The sequence below is a fragment of the Salvelinus fontinalis genome, chromosome 2 (assembly GCF_029448725.1).
Source record: "Salvelinus fontinalis isolate EN_2023a chromosome 2, ASM2944872v1, whole genome shotgun sequence".
Taxonomy (NCBI): domain Eukaryota; kingdom Metazoa; phylum Chordata; class Actinopteri; order Salmoniformes; family Salmonidae; genus Salvelinus; species Salvelinus fontinalis.
The window spans coordinates 32,799,906-32,820,893 of NC_074666.1; the positions used below are offsets into that span (position 1 = coordinate 32,799,906).

A 20,988-nucleotide genomic window follows, 5' to 3' on the forward strand; every position below is an offset into this window, starting at 1 on the left:
CTACACCCTCGATAACTTCTGTGATTATTATTATTTGGCCATGCTGGTCATTTATGAACATCTTGGCCATGTTCTGTTATAATCTCCACCCGGCACAGCCAGAAGAGGACTGGCCACCCCTCATAGCCTGGTTCCTCTCTAGGTTTCTTCCTAGGTTTTGGCCTTTCTAGGGAGTTTTTCCTCGCCACCGTGCTTCTACACCTGCATTTCTTGCTGTTTTAGGCTGGGTTTCTGTACAGCACTCCGAGATATTAGCTGATGTACGAAGGGCTATATAAAATACATTTGATTTGATTTGAGTCAGCAGCAGCCCCAAATTACTTCCGCCTCTACTAAGGTAAGAACTGTCTAAGAGATCTTAAACAGTGCTGCTCAAATTGACTACAAATAATAATAATAATACTTTGGTGAGTGCTTATATTTGTCCTATTTCACACATGTATAAATGTGTATTTTACACATGTGTGAAATTTAAATGTTATTTTTTTCGCATATCCCAACTCTACCCGAGACACCCTCGGAGAGTGGGGTCACGGTGGCTAGGTTTAGTCACAATGGCGACCCTGGAACAATTAGGGTTAAGTGCCTTGCTCATGGGCACATCGACAGATTTACTAGTTAATAACCATGGGCACCATGATGGTGTGCATTAGTCATACGACCCTAAGCTAATGCAGTACTATTGATATAAAGTTAAAATTGTCCATGCCTCTTTCTGTGACAGGTGGGAGAGATCTTCTCAGCCGCAGGAGCTGCCTTCACCACGCTGGGTGAGCTTACCATGCAGCTGCATCCAGTAGCTGACACTAGCCCTGCAGGGTGAGTGTGTATACTCAGACACACACACATGACAATATGGGGATTAAGGTGTATCCTCTTTACTTCTCTCCCCAGAGCCAAATGAACAGAGACGGAGATCGAGATGTTGTGTTCAGCAGTGCAGCGTTTCGGTGATGATCTGAACAGCATCAGCTCTGTGATTAAGAAGTGCACTGTGTGAGGACCCTTCTGTACCCTTTCTCTTGCCATCCATTTTTTTTTTTTTCTGCCACACTTTCTCATTCTCGCTCTATCTTTTATCATACTGCACCCACTCTTACCTGTCTTTTTCCACGCTTTCATCCATTGATCTTTCATCTTTACTACCTTCTTTCTAAAGAAGATGTCTGGTGGGGTTAATAAATCTGTTGGCAAATTATCTAGTCTGTCAACCTGTATGAAAATCACATTACCAATCTATTGCCTGTTTTAATGCAGAGCCCAGATAAAGACAACAGTGAAGAGGAAACTGTATGAGAACAGCAGGATGCCCCTCTCCTCCGACTCTCCCAAAAAGACCACGGTCACCATGGCAGCTGAACCAGCACCCGTGGCCCCCACAGTCATTGCTGTGCCCACCTCACAGGTTGTCCTGACAACAGGGCTTCAGAGCACCTCCCCTATGCCCCCTGCCATCAAGAAACAGAAAACAGTAGGTGAGTGGAATGATACAGGCCTTTACCTCAAAGGGCAGGGATTGTGTGATGAGTATGGCTTGTATACGGAATTTAGTAGACTAGATTTTCATCCATAGTCAAAAGACCAAGACATTTTTTGTAGAAATTACTTGAACCCTTTATCGAATCGATACTTCTGATGCATTGGCTACTTTGAATGTGCACGTTTATTAACACATTACACGTTTTCCCTGTCTGTCTGTGTGTAGATGTGACGCTCAGTGCTCTGAATGACTTGGATGTGAACAGCGACCTGGTGGACATTGAGGGACTGGGAGATGGATCCAACACCAAGCTCAATTTCGATCAAGGTGAATAATATCAGCTCCATCACTGGCTCTCAATCAATATGGTTCACATTGTGTCATTATGCTCAAGTCAAAGGTATTTAGCTGAAAATGTAGTTGTCCTCATCTGTTCTGTTTTTAAATCTGTTTGTCTCATCTTGTTTTCTCAGAGAGCCTCAACCTGGACTCCAGCCTCATCATGAACTCCAGTGACATGCCCCTCCTGTCTCACTGACCTCTAACCCCGCTGTACCCGTTGGTTGAAAAACCTGGGTCCCTCTATCACCAGAAAGCATGTTAGTTGGTATCCTTGTTACAGAGCTATTTTGGACAGGTTTTAGCAGATGCCTTTTTGTATTTTTATGAACAGAACCCCCCCCCCCTCCCAATCAAGTGCTTCTCTATTCAGTCTGTGCCATTTCTACAGAGAAACCCTTCCATTTCACTCTGAGAAAAAAAAATTGTTTTTGTGTTTTGTATTGTAAAATATTATAATTTATTTGCACTGCTTATTTTACAAGTACTGTATTGTGGCTGAACATGAATGTCCATGATCTCCAGAGAGGTGTTGCAGTGCAGGTGTGCGTTCAGTTTGATTATACATTTGTTACGTTGCAGAATGGTTTGTACTGAACGACATGTTTCCCCAACACGTTCTTGAACAGACTTTGAGGTACGTTTTCTCTGTTTAGTGGGTGTGGCTTGAAGCAATGAGTGACTATTTAAAGGGCAGCAGAGTGTTCCTCCACCCAGTTCCCTCCCTGTTTTTTCAACTGGTTGTTCAGAACACCACCGTTTCTGTTGTATTAAGTATTTTCTTGTTCTGAATGCAGCCGTCGGGCATATTCATTCTGCAAATTCTGTTGCAAAAAAATCTTGAAAGCAAACAAACTGAAACTGGGAGGGACGTACCAGAATCAGTCCAATAGAAACTCTTATTTTGCTCTGTTTACTTCCGCTGGGTTATTAAACCGTTTCCGTAATGAATACGCTCCATGTCCATCACGTAACATAGTGAGTGTACATGTTGTGTACCACGGGTTGATATATTTATAAAGACAAGATATAGGCTAGCCAAGTATTATTTAATTTTGTTCAAGCAATGGTTGTGCATGACATGATTCCTTTTTATGTTGTTTAGTAAAATGTTAATATCTTTTTTTTTGTCTTTCACTGTGCTTGTAGAATTATGTGACACAGGGTAGCAGTTCGGACTGCCATCTAAGGTGGTTATAAAGAAAGCTTGCAGAAATGGACAGGTAACCATATCAAATGATCTATGGAGAGAAAGGAGAGTCCACAGGTTTTCTGATATAATATAGTGACTTTTATTATCATTTTATTTATATATTTAAAATGTGTACATTATACCCCCCTAAAACTAGACACATTTTGTGTCAACTTTACAGGCATGAGAAAGGCTACTCAGAGGGAATTAATAGTTTCTCTCACTCTATTAAAAGTTCCATTAAAAAATACAATCTTTTTATGTAGACTTTTCTCAAAGCTATTTACAGTTTGAAAATACTTGAATGGTCTGGCAGATGTGCTTTAGTTCCCTTTTTTCACCTCTTCTCTATCTCTTTCATCCTATCCCTCTCTAGGCCTCATTCTAATGTCAGTTTGAAAACCAGAAAAAAAGGAGCCCTCTAACACTGACATGTCGTTTTTCGAAAACAATTTTTAAGATTGTGGCTGATAAGGCATGCCAATCCTGTGGGTCAACTGCAAAGAACATCAACAGGAGATTAAAATATTTTATATTTGACTTCAGATCATCTCCAACTCATTGTATTTCCCTCCCTATATAGTTCATCCTCTGCAGTGGTGATTGCAAGCTAACTGCAGATAAAATTGAGTTAGTTATGAGATAAGAGATCTTCTATTGATGTTCATGTCATTTAACCTAGTATGCATTTACAGGATCTTCCCATACTCAGGAAATAGTATAAAATACATGTCGAAAGCCACAATATATTTCTGGACATGGTGTAAGAAAGATAAATTTGGGTTTGGCAATGTGAGTTGATTGATGATCTACATTAGTGTCTCAATCATACAGCTTTTGAGAGAAATGAAACTGACGCTGGATGTCATTTTAAACAATGTATGCCAGCGTCATATTTTGTGCCAAAGGAACAAACTACATTATTGAGAACAACAAGTTAACATGAATAGAACTTAAAACTGGAGTTTTTATTTCCCTCCAAATTCACTGATTGTCACTGAGGAAAAACAAACGTTTCTAAATCTGGGGTTAAGATCAGAAGATGACCCTCAACTCTTGCTGACCTAAGCACTTCTTTGAGACAGGACAGAGACCCGATGAGAAATGAGCAAATTAAGCAACAAATATACAACGCAACAGCATGTCTTAATCAGGATACCATTTGTGTAACAGTAATATTGATTAATAATGTGAAACTAATACTGTGCAAAATCTTAATTGGAAGTAGAATGTTCCATCCACAAAAAGGAGACCAGATTTAGAGAAACTAATCTGTCTGTTGCTGTAAAACTCAGCTCTGGAAAGGGCATTTGAAGAGTATTACACATAGTTACTATCAATAACATTATTTGTTTTTGTATAAGACACTTCTCTAAGCAGCTTGTACTCTATTTCACAAGTCAAAAGGTCTGGAGGTCACAGACTCATGCATGGGATTAAAAAACAGAACTTTCCCATAGATTACATCAACCCAAACAACATGATATACCCATGATGTCACTTATGATATTACACAATATCTACGAGGGTCCTGAGCATGTACAACCATACCACATTACAGAAGTCAAATAATAACATTCATGTAATCAATGGGAAAATGTGATAACACTCCACAGGCTACCCTTTTTAAAGTAGTATGCATGTAGAGAAAGGGTAATATCATGCACTACCCAGAGGACTGAGATCACCAGTCGAGGTCCCTTCTATCAAACTAAAGTTCACACACACCTGTCAAGAGGTGAGTATCCATGCCGATCTCTCATTAGGTTTAGGCCATAAAGGACCAGGACTGGGTGGGTCCTCTGGGCAGAGCTTTGCCTAGGAATTCTATATCTACAGAACAAACCCCCTCAGCCAGAGAACCCACTCCCAGTCCTGCCTTAAAGGCAGCCCTGCTTATATCAGTATTCACATATTAATACACTATTCACATAGACAAACTGAGCCACCGCTGGCTCGACAGTCTGCTGTGACACCTTGTCTTCATGTCTCATTTTTGAGCTCTTACTTCTGGACTATCAAAGAATACTGGGCTATTGGGTCACGTTCAGTTGGATTACAACGTGCCCTCACCATTACCCCTGAACACAATTTCAGACAAGGCCTTTTAACACCTCTAACTTTGATATAAACAAAAGCCCAACAAGGAAAAATATAGTCTCTTCACCCCTGACTTCCTTTGGCAGGGCATTTCATGCAACCTTCTGATTAACAAAGCACAGGTGCCAGTCTTTGTGTAACATCTATATATTATCTTGATTTCAACTCAAGACATTACTTCAGGAGCCAAGGAATATGATGAGTTTCCCCAAGGCTCTGATGGTTTGAGGGAGAGGAGCGCTCTGATAGGCTGTGAGTAGAATCTAGGACTGACTGTAGTCCTGGTCTGTGATAGGCTGCTGGTGTTGTGGTTTCTAGATATTGGGCTGGTGAGAGGTGAATGAGGGGGGAGGAGACAGGTACAGGGCACTACCCTGGGGACTAGCACCACACACAGACACACCACCTGTAGGAGAGTCTGCAGATGCCTGAGACACACTGGGGGAGAGGGAGAGGGAGAGGGAAAAAAACAGGAAGTTAAAAGAGATGCAGCTAGCACCATATTCACAAGTGTGCAAGAGTTTGAATGTCTCTAGTTCTCACCTGACTGTGTAACTAGTTCGGTGAGCAGGATCTGTTACCCCTGCAACAAACAGCTTCTTCGGCGGACCATCAGACTCCACTCCTCCTACATGACAGAACGACAGGATGAAAGAGAAGACAGACACACACACCAAGGCTGAGTAAAGTAAGCACCATTCTTGAAGCACTGTTCTTACCTTTCCTTTTCAGTGGAGTCAGGGCAGGCCATCTCACAGTAGAGCTGACTGTTGGCCTGGCGGTGAAGGGACACTTTGTGTTAAATTGTTGTGGACACAGTGTAAGTCCACAATCATAGGATAGCTATAAATCTACACTCAAGTTAGTTTGTCAAGCAACGTGAAACTCAACTCACCCCCTAAACCTTCGAGTTGGACTAGGGGACGAATTGGGTGTGACACCACTGTCCGGTAAATGGAATCCCTGTGAAAGACAGGACGAATATAAGTAAATATGAGATGACTCTTTATCCATCCATTTATTCATCATCTATCCATCAATCCTTTCTCCGTGCTTTGGTATGACAAAGCACTACAGTCATGTGCAGAACACAGAGGGAGTACTCACCACTGATGAATGGTCATGCCAGTGACTGACAGGAGGGACCAGGCTGGAAGCACTACAACAAGAGAGAGAAAACACTGTTAGAGAGAGTGTGAGTGTGTGTGTGTGTGTGTGTGTGTGTCACTACCTTACCTCAGTCTCTGAAGACTCCCCCTGAGTGTCATTTCCATATTCTCTTCCTTGAATGAAAATACACACTTTCAGTCAGTGCTCATACACACATACTACAGTGTGCCACACACACTAAAACACCAATGTGAGCATTTACATAAGGTAACCTCACACTGAACTGTACTAACACACTGGCTAATGTATAAGCAAACACTCAAACCAGCATCATTACTCAAAGGCAGGCATTTGCACAAATAGAGGGAAGAGGCCCACAATATCCCTAACATTATCCTCACCTGCCTTTTGTGGTCTGGTCTCTCACCACCCAAAGAGAAAGGGGACAGGGGGATGGCCTATGGAATCAAGACTGGATATATTATTGTTGGTCTGTTGATGAACTAACTAACAGAATACTGAATGATCACACACACACTCACCAGAGAAGGACAGCTGGGGTTGACAGAGACACTGCTCCGTCGATACCGGGCTGAAATAGTTGGACTGAACACTGTCATACCATCGCTGTTACGTGGAGGGAAACAAACAAAAAAACTCAGAATCATTCCAAGGCAGACATATTACAAACATGACTGCAAAAATCTAATTTCATAAATGACAGACAATTCTATTTCAATCAAGTAGAATATCAATTTCACTAACCTGACACTCGTGATCATGGGGGCGCTGTTCGATCTACGAAGAGCCCCGCCTCCGCTCCCGGCAGCTGCGCATGCGCACTGATCCACTTCCATTCGTTCCATTTCTTGAAATCACCGGCCTCCAGCCTGGCAGCGCGAGCTGCTGGTCTAGGAGTGCTCAGAGGCGGCGTAGAGCCCTACTCTATCCGGGTGAAAGCCCGACCTGCAGGCCTTACACACAAACCTTTCGGTCCAATTCAGAGAAGCTAAATCAGCGGGAAATGTCCTTGGTGTCTTCCCTCTATCTCATTTTTGTTAGATGAAGTCAGACTTGTCTCAAGTTACAGCAAGCGACTATTCGTAACTAGCTAACCGTATAAAGTACTCAAACGCAATTCCTGTTGTCGCACAAAGGCTAAACAAACACATACTTGACCAATACTGTCAACTAGAGAGATATATCCCTTACAATAACTTTTAAGGGAAATTCGGTTAGGCGGCCAGCTGGAGACGTGACTTTTTAGGGTTAGCTAGCTACAGTAGCTAACCATTAACACTCAACTTGGCTAGCTAGCTAGTAGCTAACCAGTCAGAGAATAAAACAGTCCTGAACAGTCCTCAACAAAACATTTGCGTCGTTGAAAAGTTCCATCCTCCAGTTAAGTTGTTCATTGCGTCCTCAAAAAAATCTACAAAATAACCCAAAAATTAAACTATTTATCAAAATATAACTAATTGAAAGATTTCACAACATAGTCCTCCACCAAATAGAGGTACTTCGTAATCTGTCATAACAGCGCCTCTCCCTGGTTAGATATTATATTGCATGAAGAAGATTCATTCCAACACGGCTGGAGAGACGAATGAGCACCTTGCTTGCTGACTGCATCACTTTTTCCAAACAGATTTTAATAGCAAATATTCAAGATAAGGTTTGGATAGGGGTTGGGAATAAGTCCAGGTTTAAGGGTGAATATGAGTCTGGTTGGGCCCCTAGGGGTGGTATGCCTATTAGGTTGAAATACAATGGTTTGTTATGGGGTGCCCAGTCCCCTTGCCCAGCTGTAATTCGAACCCTGTACTGGATTACAAAAGTAGATCAAAGTTGACTTTATAACAGCTTAAATCAGTGACTCTGCGCAGTTGTCCTTCTATAACAATTACTCTGTTGAATTGGACTATTGAGACCTCCTCCATGGTTTCCTCTAGGATTGTCCTCAACATGTTTTGAGTGTTCTGACTGTGCTATTTGTGCTGGCTGCTGCTACTGGTCCTATGCCTACAGCTTTTTCACACACACGCTTTTCCATTAACAGAGGCAGGGGAGGGAACAGCAGTCAGCAATAATATTTGTGGTCCAGGCTTCGTGGGTCACTGGCTGCTGATAAGCAGGGGCAGAGCTGCTTACTGTCCCAGCCTGCGTTGTTGCAACATCACATTTTATACACCAGCTGTCCTCTGGCCTGGAGAGAGGGGTGGAGGGACGGTTATGACTGGGAAATGTATGAATGGAGGTTGTGTGTGTGTGCGCCTTCCCAATAATGTATGAGTGATTGAGAGGGACAGACATGTTTTGTAAATTAATACGGAGTTTAAAGATGTGTGAGGGTGTCAGATTATGTGCAGTGTTAGAGGACCAGATAAAAGGGAGGATCATTAACCTTCTACCCCTCTTATAGATTGGCTAATTATCATAGGACACTCTCCATAATAACCAGTCTTTGTTGGCAGGTGATCACACAAATAAAGTTAAACACGAACAAGAAATAGACCACACTGTTCACGATGATAACTTGACCTGCATTTAATGTCAACATGCCGACTGAGAAAGTAACAAATGTAACAAGTCCAAATTAAATAAAGTGCAAAATTACTAGGTGTCCCAAATAGAAAGGTCCCAAAAAATACACACACACACACACAAATGTACACTTAAACGATTCCGTATATGTTCTGAACGTAAAATCTCCTAAAAGACAATCCCAGAAGACTTTGACTCATTGTCCCGACGAATCTCCTTCTCCTTTTCCGTCTTCTTTTCTCTCTTCACCTCCTCGTTCTCTCCCATTCTGTCTTTCCTCAGGATCCTCAGTGGCCAGAGAGAGGGGTTGCGGTGGTGGTCATGCCGACTGGCCGTGTCGCAGCAGGGAACACTCTTGTCTCCAGTGAGGAAGTACAGGAGAGCGTTCAGCCAGGCATTACAGGAGGCCAGTGGCCTAGTGACCTTGTAGCAGATAGAGATTGTCTTCATGGCATTGCATCCTCCCATCTGACCCCTCCTGAGGAGCAGGAATAGTGTCCGGGTAACGTGGAAGGGGAGGAAGCAGAGTGCGAACAGGAGAGTGATTGTGATGATGGTTTTGATGGACTTGCGGCGCCTGCAGATGTAATGGGAGTGCTGTGAGCTGGAGATGGAGATGGACGTCCTCTCCCTGCGCCCTTCTGACCCCCCACCACCTCCCTCCTCGTCTCCCCCCACCTGGGAGCTGGATGGGGAATGCAGGGTCCTAAAGATGGTCCTGACTACCTGGGAGTAGCACCATGCGATGATGGTGAATGGGATGAAGAACCCCAGTAGGTGCAGGACGAGGCCGTACGGGACGTATTCTGCAAACTCATTATCAATAGCATCATCCCAACAGTTCACAAACACCTTCGGCCCACCACCGACTACATCTCCACCCCACTCCTCCTCAGATCCATTCCCCTGCTCTCCTGCCCTCCCTCCACCACCTCCTCCTCTCACCACATACCCCGTCTGGGCAAACCTAAAGATGGGACAAGTAAGCACGAACACCACCACCCACACCATGGCGCAGATCCCCCTCACAGCCCCCTTGCTCTCCAGGGTGATGGTCCTCATGGGGTGGCAAATGCCTAGGTAGCGGTGGACGGAGATACAGGTGAGGAAGAAGATGGAGCAGTAGAGATTGAAGTAGAACAGGAAACGCACCAGGCGACACATGAAGTCCCCAAACACCCAGCGGTCTCGCAGCATATAGCTGGCCACCAGGAAGGGCAGGGACAGGCCGTACATCAAGTCCGTGGTTGCCAGGTTCACCATGTAGATCAGAGACGTGGTCCAGCGGCGGGGGGCATTGCCGTGGCGACAGCCACCATAGCGACGGCAGGAGCGCACCAGGACAATGGAGTTAAGCGTCAGGCTGAAGAAGAAGGTGAGGGAGTAGCAGAGAGGGAGGAAGATATACTTGTAGGACTCGTCAATACTGCAGGGGGAGGGGGAGAGAGGGGGGGGTGGGGTGAAGGAAGAGAGGGTCTCTGTCATAGGTGTGCTCTCTGTGGTGTTGGAGGCTTGGCTTATACTCATGGTTGACTGTGGTTGTTTTTCTCTCTTCTGCAGCGTCTCATGTTCCTTTTTCATCAAGCCTTCCTTGGGGCAAATTCTTCTGCTTGTCTAGTGTTCCTGTCATTTGCTCTCTTTCAGGTGTGGTTGTCTTCTAAACTGTACTCTCCAGGTTTGCAGATAGTTTGAGGGAAGGAATGTTCTCTGCATAAGGGAGAAAACAAGTGCTTTAGTTTGGAAATACTCACTAGGAATGTTTTTAGCTGATTATGGACAATTCTCGGTCTATTGGCTCTTCAATCAGTAACACACTCTTCCGGAAACTCTCCATTCATCCATACTGCATTTCTGATCCGCTTTGACCATGAGTACACTCAAGCCCATGTTTTGGAGTAGATTGATACACTGTCCAAGAATGTGACATATTTTGAAAGTTTATGCTTAGTATCAAGAATGGAAATGGGACCAATGACAGTGGGTTCTTCTTGTGTGTTGTTGTGCACAGTGTGTGTGTGTTTGTGTATTTGTATGTTTGTTTTCTTTAGAGGATGCACGTAAATGAATGCTAAATTAGTTGGAAAATGTTGTTTATGTGCTCAATGTTTACCTTCCTCATGTTTATCTTCCATGTTGGGAGTGTTTATCACACAGAACTCTCTCATGGCCTTCCAGTGGAAGATAATTGGTTGAAACTTGGTTTAGTTATTCCAGAAGCCTTCACATGTATCTCTTTCTAATAACAAGTGGATTGGAACATTTAAAGGAGCACATTACCTCTTGGTGCAGGGGGGGGTGTGTATTTCATGGGAAGGTGCAGCTAAAACTGTCTTGGTCCCGATGGACCTCCTATGACCTTCGCTGGTGCTGTAAATAATTAATATCCATTCATTCAGACAGATATGCAGAACGGAAACCCAATACAAGCAACTGCAGGCGCTACTACTGCAATTCTTTTGCAACATTTTATTATCATCGCTTCAAATTATGTGTATTGAACATATTAACCCTTTTGTTAAATCAAGAATGTGTGGGAATTGGGTATTTACCATTTTAAACGTTTTATTACAGCAGTAAGGAAAATATTTATTCATCATCCTCTGAATGTTTGTGGGGATGGTGTTGAGATTTTCACTTTGTTTTAATAATTCACGTTATGTATATATAATGTGTGAACAAAGCAATGTCTACAGCAGAGTATGTACAGTATTATGTGTTAGGTTTAAAGTATAAATATAATATCTTACCTGGTTTTCTGGTGATATAGATGTATTGTCCTTTGTTTGTCACTTTAAAATATACCAGCCTGTTTCTTCTCCTACTTTTGTCCCCGTACCCATTGAGCTCTTCAGTAAAACACTGCTAATATGTAACATTAACTTCCGCTTACCTTTAACACACTCATATAGCTCTATTATTTTATTCCTCTCCCCCTCCTGCTCTCTCTATCTCTCCTCTGGTGCGGGTTAGTCATCCCTGACTCTGTTGCTCAATTATCCCTCCTCCCTCTGTTTTACTTTATCCTCGTCAATACCCTCCCTCTCCTTCTATTTTTGTCCTCTAAATCATTAGTGCTGAGCTAGTCAACTGAAGGTACGCAATGGTACACACACACACACACACACACACACACACACACACACACACACACACACACACACACACACACACACACACACACACACACACACACACACACACACACACACACACACACACACACACACACACATACACACAAACACACACACACACACACACATACACACAAACACACACACACACACACACACACACACACACACACACACACACACACACACACACACACACTCATTTGCTTGCTCGTACGCATGTACACACACTATAGATTCGAACAAATAAATTAAAATCTTGTAATGACCAACTGGCAGGTGCCTTCACTGACATTTTCAACATGTCCCTGATTGAGTCTGTAATACTAACATGTTTCAAGCAGACCACCATAGTCCCTGTGCCCAAGAACACAATGGCAACCTGCCTAAATGACTACAGACCCGTAGCACTCACGTCCGTAGCCATGAAGTGCTTTGACAGGTTGGTAATGGCTCACATCAACACCATTATCCCAGAAACCCTAGACCCACTCCAATTAGCATACCACCCAAACAGATCCACAGATGATGCAATCTCTACTGCACTCCACACACTCCACACTGCCCTTTCCTACCTGGACAAAAGGAATACTTATGTGAGAATGCTGTTCATTGACTACAGCTCAGCGTTCTACACCATAGTACCCTCAAAGCTCATCACTAAGCTAAGGTTCCTGGGACCAAACACCTCCCTCTGCAACTGGATCCTGGACTTCCTGATGGGCTGTCCCCAGGTGGTGAGGGTAGGTAGCAACACATCTGCCACGCTGATCCTCAACACTGGAGCCCCAGAGGGGTGCGTGCTCAGTCCCCTCCTGTACTCCCTGTTCATCCACGGCTGCATGGCCAGGCACAACTCCAACAGCATCATTAAGTTTGCAGACGACACAACAGTGGTAGGCCTGATCACCGACAACGACGAGACAGCCTATAGGGAGGAGGTCAGAGACCTGGCCGGGTGGTGCCAGAATAACAACCTATCCCTCAACGTAACCAAGACTAAGGAGATGATTGTGGACTACAGGAAAAGGAGGACCGAGCACGCCCCCATTCTCATCGACGGTGCTGTAGTGGAGCAGGTTGAGAGCTTCAACTTCCTTGGTGTCCACATCAACAACAAACTAGAATGGTCCAAACACACCAAGACAGTTGTGAAGATGGCACAACAAAGCCTATTCCCCCTCAGAAAACTAAAAAGATTTGGCATAGGTCCTGAGATCCTCAAAAGGTTCTACAGCTGCAACATCGAGAGCATCCTGACTGGTTGCATCACTGCCTGGTACGGCAATTGCTCGGCCTCTGACCGCAAGGCACTACAGAGGGTAGTGCGTACTGCCCAGTACATCACTGGGGCTAAGCTGCCTGCCATCCAGGACCTCTACAGAAGGCAGTGTCAGAGGAAGGCCCAGCCACCCATCATAGACTGTTTTCTCTACTACCGCATGGCAAGCGGTACCGGAGTGCCAAGTCTAGGACAAAAAGGCTTCTCAACAGTTTTTACCCCCAAGCCATAAGACTCCTGAACAGGTAATCAAATGGCTACCTGGACTATTTGCATTGTGTTCCCCCCCCAACCCCTCTTTTTACGCTGCTGCTACTCTGTTTATCATATATGCATAGTCACTTTAACTATACATTCATGTACATACTAACTCAATTGGGCCGACCAACCAGTGCTCCCGCACATTGGCTAACCGGGCTATCTGCATTGTGTCCCGCCACCCACCACCCCCTCTTTTACGCTACTGCTACTCTCTGTTCATCATATATGCATAGTCACTTTAACCATATCTACATGTACATACTACCTCAATCAGCCTGACTAACCGATGTCTGTATGTAGCCTCGCTACTGTATATAGCCTGTCTTTTTACTGTTGTTTTATTTCTTTACTTACCTATTGTTCACTTAACACATTTTTTGCACTATTGGTTAGAGCCTGTAAGCATTTCACTGTAAGGTCTACACCTGTTGAATTCGGCTCATGTGACAAATAAACTTTGATTTGAGCTAGCAGCATCACAGACACAGCGACAGCACACAACCTGAAATAACTAAGGTTTATTGAATGTAAAAAAATTATTTTTAAAGTACATACTGAAAAATACTTCAGAGACAAAAAAGTTAAATGTTACTTCAGAGCATTCATCCCTTTCCCATAGCTATGAATCTGCTATCACAGTTAATTCTTCCATCAACCTACAAATACACACAATTGTGAAAGTATGACATATAATAATTGCATGACAAGGCACAATAGGTCATATGGCCAGGAGTTTTTCCTGACATGAACAGGAAAGAGGGGTTCAGTAACTAGAGCCTGGTGTTTGCTACTGGTGAGGTCACATGGTCAGGAAAATCTCTTTTACCTAGACATAATGAATGGAATAAGGCAATTCCACACCAGCATGGCCCAATTTTTTTTAGGGTATCTCAGATTGTTCTGGCAATTCTCACATAAAAACTTAATTGAGAAGAAGGATGTTTAACATGCTTTATACATTTGTATCACAAACCATTTAAAAAAATAATAATGATGAATGTGGCCATTTTAGGCTCTTTTAGACCCTATAATCCGTGAACCATACACAGTACAGACATCTTGGTGTCATTATACTCCTTATAGTGTGCTTTAAAATATGGAGTACGGCTGTATTCTGAAAAAAAAAAATCACATTAATTTATTCAACATTAAAAATATTATGAACATCTCAAAAGTACCCTTTTTGATTTTGCTTATTTTTTTAGACATCTTGTTTAGAACAATATACTCTTCAAGCACATATTTCGAAGGTGGACTCTGCTAATTTGAAGAAATTATCAATTTAATACATAGAAATTGACATGGGTTAAGGAAGGACCTATCACAGTTCCTTTTGAATCCATTCACTGTGTTGATGGTGCTCATAAAATTGTTTATAACTTTAAAAGTAGCAGAGAGCCCACTCTGGAACGTTGATGTACTTGTAGAGTATATTGTTTAAAACAATATTTCTAAAAAAGGGCCTAAAATGGCCACTTTAATAATTTTGTTACAAATGTAAAAGCCTATCAAACATCCATCTTCCCAATGACGTTTCTATGTGATAATTGCCAGAACAATCTGAGATACAAAATTATTTTCGGGCTTTGCTCACATGGAATCACCCAATAGCAGCTTTGTGGTTTCCTATGCTGGTGGTAGTTATAGTTATGGCCGCAAACCACCTAGGTATATCACAAGAGTCAACATACATGTCAATACCCACAGGCGTATAGGCAATATAAGTGGACAATTCCCTTACATCAGCAACTATACAAGAGGATAATTATCCTAAATTAGAAACAAAGAAGCTTCTCCACCAAATTGTTACAGGACAGTTCCCTTTAGCCTGAATATGTAACCCCTTAGCTTGTTTTACACAGGCTGTAAGTGTACAATTCCATTACATTAATAAGTCAAGGATATTGCAATGTTTACACAATAAAACTTGTGGAAAAGCTGGTATCCCTCAGATATGTAAATGGCTTAAACTATGACTGTGAAGATTCTCCGTCTGAAGGTTCTCCCAAGATAAATACGATTTTCTTACCACCGGCAATGGACTAGGAGTCAGATATTAGAGATGTTTCAAACATCACAAATGGCTTAAACTCCTCTTTCTGATATTAACTCTTTTTTGTTAATTAAGTACATGCGTACATCAAAATAGGTCCTAATACAGTACTCTCTCCACTAATGATGATAATGAAGATTATGCTGTTCAAGATCAGGTGGGGATGATGAGGAGAAAGTTATCCATCAAATGTATTTATAAAGCCCATTTTACATCAGTAGATGTCATAAAGTGCTATACAGAAACCCAGCCTAAAACCCCAAACAGCAAGCAATGCAGATGTATAAGCACTGTGGCCAGGAAAAACTCCATAGAAAAGGCAGAAACCTAGGAAGAAACATACAGAGGAACCAGGCTCTGAGGGGTGGCCAGTCCTCTTCTGGCTGTGCCGGGAGGAGATTAGAAGAGTACATGGCCATTTAAGGCCACATTGATCTTCAAGATGTTCAAACATTCATTGATGACCAGCAGGGTAAAATAATAATCACAGTGGTTGTAGAGGGTGCAACAGGTCAGCACCTCAGGAGTAAATGTCAGTTGGCTTTTCATAGCTGAGCATCCGTACCCTGCCTGTGTAATGTGGATTGCATTATGACGCCGGTCCAAGATGGCGCTCATTAGTGTTCATCATCAACATTTCTCCTTTTTAATCGATGAATCATATGTTAAGTAGGGTATTATGGCAACACTTCTGACAGTCTCATAGTGGCATATCTTGGACAGCATCACTTTATCCACTGTTGAGCACAACAACTTCCTGTCCTGTGCACCTGTGGGTGAGGGTTATGTCAGATCCTGTACGTCCAGGAGCATGGCGTCCTGTTTGGTTCTCAGCTGGTCCCTTATCAACAGGTGACCCACCAACTCTGAGCTCAGGTCTGCAAGAATAGAATAGAATATTACTTTGCACAAAAACATATAGATCCTAAAACACAAAAACCATACAGCAAGCACTCACCTGCAAGTTAATTTATTGACACATTATTACCATGTAATAACCACCTTTTTTCCATGTTATGACCATGATTTTCATGTTTTTATCTAACCTTTATTTAACTAGGCAAGTCAGTTAAGAAGAAATTCTTATTTACAATGACGGCGTAGGAACAGTTGGTTCACTGCCTTGTTCAGGGGCAGAATGACAGATTTGTTCCTTTTCAGCTCGGGGATTCGATCTAGCAACCTTTCGGTTACTGGCCCAACGCTCTAACCACTAGGCTACCTGCCGCCCCATGTAAAGACCATGATTACCATGCAATGACTGCCTACTGACCGTGTATATCGTGGTTGAGTGAGGTCCTGAGGGAGTTGAGCTGCTGTATTGAGCAGGTCTGCAGGTCACAGCGTTCCAGATGCTTCCTCTTAGTGATCACACTACTGCAAGCAAGGTGCTGTGACACACAGGAATTATTTACACATACTAATCCTTACCTCTCTCCCACCACATGCCCACTGTTTCCCTCTATTTCTTCCAACCCTATTTCTTTCGCTCCACAGTCCACACTTCTCCATTCTTCTCACCTCCTCTTTCTGTTCAGCTAACAGCTTGTTTTTGAGCGCACACAGTGCGGCCCTCACTTCCAACTTCAGGCCAGAGGGGTGGTAACCATAGCTACCTGATCCTATAGAACCCTGACAAACAGGAAACACAACAAAAGCATGGCATGGGTACATATGCATATCTTAATAAACTGGCCCTAGAGTGCCGCAATGTGTGTAGGTTTTTGTCCCAGTTTTGCGCTATACTATAAAACAGGAGGGACTCGCTCACCTCTTTGACAGCCCCCTCCTCATCCTCACTCTCACTGTTGTTGATGTAGCATAACTGTAGATTTTTTTGGTTGTGGAATCTAAAATAAGAAAATAAAAGGCAAAAACAGCATGAACACTTAAGAGAACATAAATTATATGGTTTCAAAGAATACAGAATGAAGTTGAGAATGAGATTGACTGTTTTTGACTTTTGTTACCTAGACGAGACGACCGTGACTCGACACCTTCCGTAGTCCTCCTCATCCTCCCATTCATCTTTCCTCCACAGCCCACCCTGCCTCTCTTCCGACCAGCCCCCTGACACACTCCCCTGTTCTGACCCACTCGTACTCTGAAAGAGAGGAACAGAGGGAGGGATCAGGGATGAAGGGATGACATGGGAGGAGGGAAGAGGTGAGATGTGTGGTAGCGGGGGAGTTGAGAGTGTAAGCAATGGGTGTCATTAAACCCATCATTGCAGTCTTTTTCAATGCCGGTGGATATTATTAACATGTATAAAGCAAAGAGAGTAGGATTACGTTGCCCCTAAATGCCGATGGGCACTGACTATTTGCATTGACCCCACTTTTTAATTTTCCAATTACATTCTTGCACTGGCTCTATGCACTCACTAGACTCTCACACATACTACACTGACACTCCAACACACACACTGCTGCTACTCTGTTTGTTATCCATCCTGATTTCCTAGTCCCTTTTACCCCTACCTACATGTAATATTACCTCACATCCCTGCACATTGACTCGATACCGGTACTCCTTGCATACAGTATAGCCTCTTTATTGTGTTACTATTTCCTTTTTTTGTTTCTTATTTGACCATTGTACTTACTTTTTAACTCTGCATTGTTGGAGAATGGCTCATAAATAAGCATTTCACGGTAAAGTCTCACCTGTTGTATTCGGCCGCATGTGACAAATACAATTTTATTTTATTTGATCTATGGTCAGTGTTGTGTTGTTCCTAATAATTATTAACGTCAGGGTTTGGGGTGGGTAAGCTGATCTCAGGACTGTCACAACATCTTCACCCTCCCTTCATGCCCTCTGACCTTTGCCCTTTCTCTCCTCTCCTCCTCCTGTTTCTCCAGTTCAGCGATCCTCAGGCTCAGGTCTTCCCAGTGCATGATGGGTAGGTCCTGGTCGTCCTCGGAGGACTCTCCATTCTGATGAAGTTGCCCCGCCCCTTCCCCAGCAAACGGCTGTGTCTCATCACTCTCCTTCTCCTCCGCTGTCTCTCTCTCCATCCTTCACCCTGTTGTAGTGGGCAGATGGCAGAGAAAGGGAGGCCAAGGAAGAGGATTTGATTCATTTTAATTTGGTATAAAGTGATTCATGGTGGGTTGTCTCTGGTAAATAAATACAGTTTGTTTATCAATTAGCAGCTGCCAACATCATTATACACTGTGCACAATCTTACAATAGGATACTCAGGTGAAAAAAACAAGTATTGCTTAGAGAAGTTGGGAAACACTTGGCCTGAACTGTAGGAGAGACTATTCTATTTCCTAATAGTGAATTGTCTACCTTTCCCATCAACTGAACTAGGATTACATGCACTAGACTACACCCAAAATTCCCACTCTGTTTTAAAAGCTGGAAGTAAATACTTTTCAGACTCGCTATGTCTGACTGTAGAACGATTGCGCTCAGATTTCTTGCCGCGAATGTGCTGGAAGGCGTGCACGACACGAATACAAAGTAACTCTTCTCCATTGATATTTAACTCACACACATGCCACACACATCGTTGAAGACTTGTTGTTTACAAGTTGAACATTGAAAGGGGCGGGTGGCAAGCGGATACTTTGACTTACCTATTCCAGACCGTGGTGCAGTTTTCCTATTCCCAACATCGCGGTCTCCTTCTCTTGTTTGTGTCTTTTAAAATTTGATAACGTACGGTTTCCCAGTGGTGTATCGTTTTAATAGCCCACAATAAGCTATTAACTTGTTTAAACTCTTCCTTGAAGTTAAGGAAACACCCTGCCTGCCTGCCTTTCTCCCGTACCCCTTCCCTTTCCTCCGCCCCCTCTTTCCTCTGACACGTTCCCACAGATTTGTAACCTCTACCTTCTGCAGCAGGGGGGGGAATACGACCGCTTCCTACATCCAATGCGCCACCAGTTGAGCCCTCCGTGCATATCCCGTTTAATTAGCGTTGTTTCGGGTTCCTGTAAAGTTTGACATTACATGCAATATCCATTTAAGATTAAAACGAGCGGGTGTGATCTGACTCTGGTCCTACATTTCGATCGGGAAACAATGTAAAGGGGAGTTCTAAGAAAGGGTTAGAATGTACTCTTTGGTGTCCAATTTCTTTCAAGCAGGGGCGCAACTTTGGTTTTAGAAGTGGGAGGGATATTACTATTATTATATATTTTTAAATCTAGTCAAATGAACACTCCAAACGGCCAACCCGACCGCTTGGAGGTGTCCGCATGGACCTAGTTCGAAGAAAGGGTTAGAACGTACTCTTTGGTGTCCAATTTCACAATTTTTGGAGATGACGATTCAAACCAGATGGGAAAACCCGGTGGGAAACAGAAAGTCACGAGGATTGCTTTTAGTGACGGTCAAAGGCATTACAGCATTTGGCGAAAAAACGTAAACATCTCAATTGTTTTTCAAATAATATCATTCTTATGAGGGAAATTCAAAAAATATTAAAATAGTAATTTAATAAAAAGTGGACAATTTGGTTCTATTATTTCCTTGTCATTTATTTTGAATTTAAAAAAATTATATTTTATTTTTGCATTTTCCAATTAAGAACATTCAAAACAAAAGTGAGAAGATATTTTTATATCCGTGAAGCTGGGCACTTTTGACATTGGAAACACATTTTGTAAAGTTAATTAAGGATTCTATTGAAATACAATATTTAAAAAATATTTAATATTGATTAATGTGACAATAAGATATTACATGTTTTCTATTTACAATAAGTGAAAGAAACAAAGTCGGTGCATTTGTTATAGTCTACTAACATGATTTTATCTAGGATTGTGGATGAAAATGTATATATTACTTACATTTACAATACAATAAATAAAATAATGTCAAAGTAACATTTCAGGAGAGAAGACCTGTCATTCTGTCCGTTTATCCAAAGCTTTCAAGCAGGGGCGCAACTTTGGTTTTAGAAGTGGGAGCGATATTACTATTACTATATATTTTTTAATCTATTCAGATAAACACTCCAAACGGCCAACACGACCGCTTGGAGGCGTCCGCATGGACCTAGGTGTCCGCATGGACCTAATCCAATTATAAAACTGGGGGGTGTAAAAAATGCAATTTCAGTAATTTCCTCTTCTCTGCTCCCCTCTCCCAACCTGGTCTACGAGCATTTCATATTATTCTGTATTCTGTACGTAAATCCGTCCCACTCCATTTCTATGATATGTTGCGTTTCGTATGGTATGTATTAATTTGTGAATGTCCATCACCCATTTCGTATGATATGTTACAAATTACAATGTTATATATTACGAATTTGCTTAAAGTACAATATATTACAAATTTACAAAACGTACAATGTTACGAATTTGCTAAACTATAAATGTGTTACGAATTTGCAAACTGAACAATATTTTACGAATTCTAGCTAGGTGGCTAACGTTTAGGTGTTAGTTTAAAGGGGAAGGCTTAGCTAAAAGGGTTAAGGTTATGGTTAACTAACATGCTAAGTAGTTGTAAAGTAGTTAAAAAGTAGTA

At 42.5% G+C, this 20,988-nt stretch overlaps 3 protein-coding genes and 1 pseudogene across 3 annotated transcripts; 1 reads left to right on the forward strand and 3 right to left on the reverse strand.

The window, feature by feature from the left end:
- Positions 1 to 289: 289 nt before the first annotated feature.
- Positions 290 to 3,276, forward strand: LOC129817159 (chromatin complexes subunit BAP18-like; annotated as a pseudogene).
- A 682-nt stretch (positions 3,277 to 3,958) lies between these two features.
- Positions 3,959 to 7,759, reverse strand: LOC129817153 (P2R1A-PPP2R2A-interacting phosphatase regulator 1-like). Its single transcript, XM_055872106.1, has 9 exons — positions 6,987 to 7,759; positions 6,764 to 6,848; positions 6,623 to 6,679; positions 6,348 to 6,394; positions 6,219 to 6,270; positions 6,007 to 6,074; positions 5,831 to 5,886; positions 5,655 to 5,739; positions 3,959 to 5,549 (listed from the first exon to the last, which is right to left on the reverse strand). The coding sequence occupies exons 1-9, from the start codon at positions 7,085 to 7,087 to the stop codon at positions 5,426 to 5,428; spliced, it is 675 nt and encodes a 224-aa protein (XP_055728081.1). The 5' UTR covers positions 7,088 to 7,759; the 3' UTR covers positions 3,959 to 5,425.
- A 1,008-nt stretch (positions 7,760 to 8,767) lies between these two features.
- LOC129868782 (P2Y purinoceptor 3) lies at positions 8,768 to 11,759 on the reverse strand. Its single transcript, XM_055943016.1, has 3 exons — positions 11,513 to 11,759; positions 11,043 to 11,132; positions 8,768 to 10,472 (listed from the first exon to the last, which is right to left on the reverse strand). Exon 3 carries the CDS (start codon positions 10,344 to 10,346, stop codon positions 8,934 to 8,936), a length of 1,413 nt encoding a protein of 470 aa, XP_055798991.1. The 5' UTR covers positions 10,347 to 10,472; positions 11,043 to 11,132; positions 11,513 to 11,759; the 3' UTR covers positions 8,768 to 8,933.
- A 2,186-nt stretch (positions 11,760 to 13,945) lies between these two features.
- On the reverse strand, positions 13,946 to 19,781 carry LOC129817167 (schwannomin-interacting protein 1-like). The gene is made up of 7 exons (XM_055872144.1): positions 19,086 to 19,781; positions 18,321 to 18,523; positions 17,466 to 17,599; positions 17,267 to 17,345; positions 17,017 to 17,127; positions 16,769 to 16,886; positions 13,946 to 16,373 (listed from the first exon to the last, which is right to left on the reverse strand). Exons 2-7 carry the CDS (start codon positions 18,513 to 18,515, stop codon positions 16,279 to 16,281), a joined length of 732 nt encoding a protein of 243 aa, XP_055728119.1. The 5' UTR covers positions 18,516 to 18,523; positions 19,086 to 19,781; the 3' UTR covers positions 13,946 to 16,278.
- Between the last annotated feature and the right edge of the window lie 1,207 nt (positions 19,782 to 20,988).

Bases quoted from the DNA above. Each gene is read 5' to 3' on its own strand.
- LOC129868782 (XM_055943016.1), bottom strand. From the start codon at position 10,346: ATGAAAAAGGAACATGAGACGCTGCAGAAGAGAGAAAAACAACCACAG.
- LOC129817153 (XM_055872106.1), bottom strand. From the start codon at position 7,087: ATGGAACGAATGGAAGTGGATCAGTGCGCATGCGCAGCTGCCGGGAGC. The intron at 6,075-6,218 runs GTGAGTACTCCC...TGTCTTTCACAG, and splicing joins GGCATGACCATTCATCAGTG to GGATTCCATTTACCGGACAG. The intron at 5,740-5,830 runs GTAAGAACAGTG...TCTGTCATGTAG, and splicing joins GACTCCACTGAAAAGGAAAG to GAGGAGTGGAGTCTGATGGT.
- LOC129817167 (XM_055872144.1), bottom strand. From the start codon at position 18,515: ATGGAGAGAGAGACAGCGGAGGAGAAGGAGAGTGATGAGACACAGCCG. The intron at 17,600-18,320 runs GTCAGAGGGCAT...CCTCTCTTTCAG, and splicing joins AGAGGAGAGAAAGGGCAAAG to AGTACGAGTGGGTCAGAACA. The intron at 16,374-16,768 runs GTCAGTAGGCAG...CTATTCTTGCAG, and splicing joins ACTCAACCACGATATACACG to ACCTGAGCTCAGAGTTGGTG.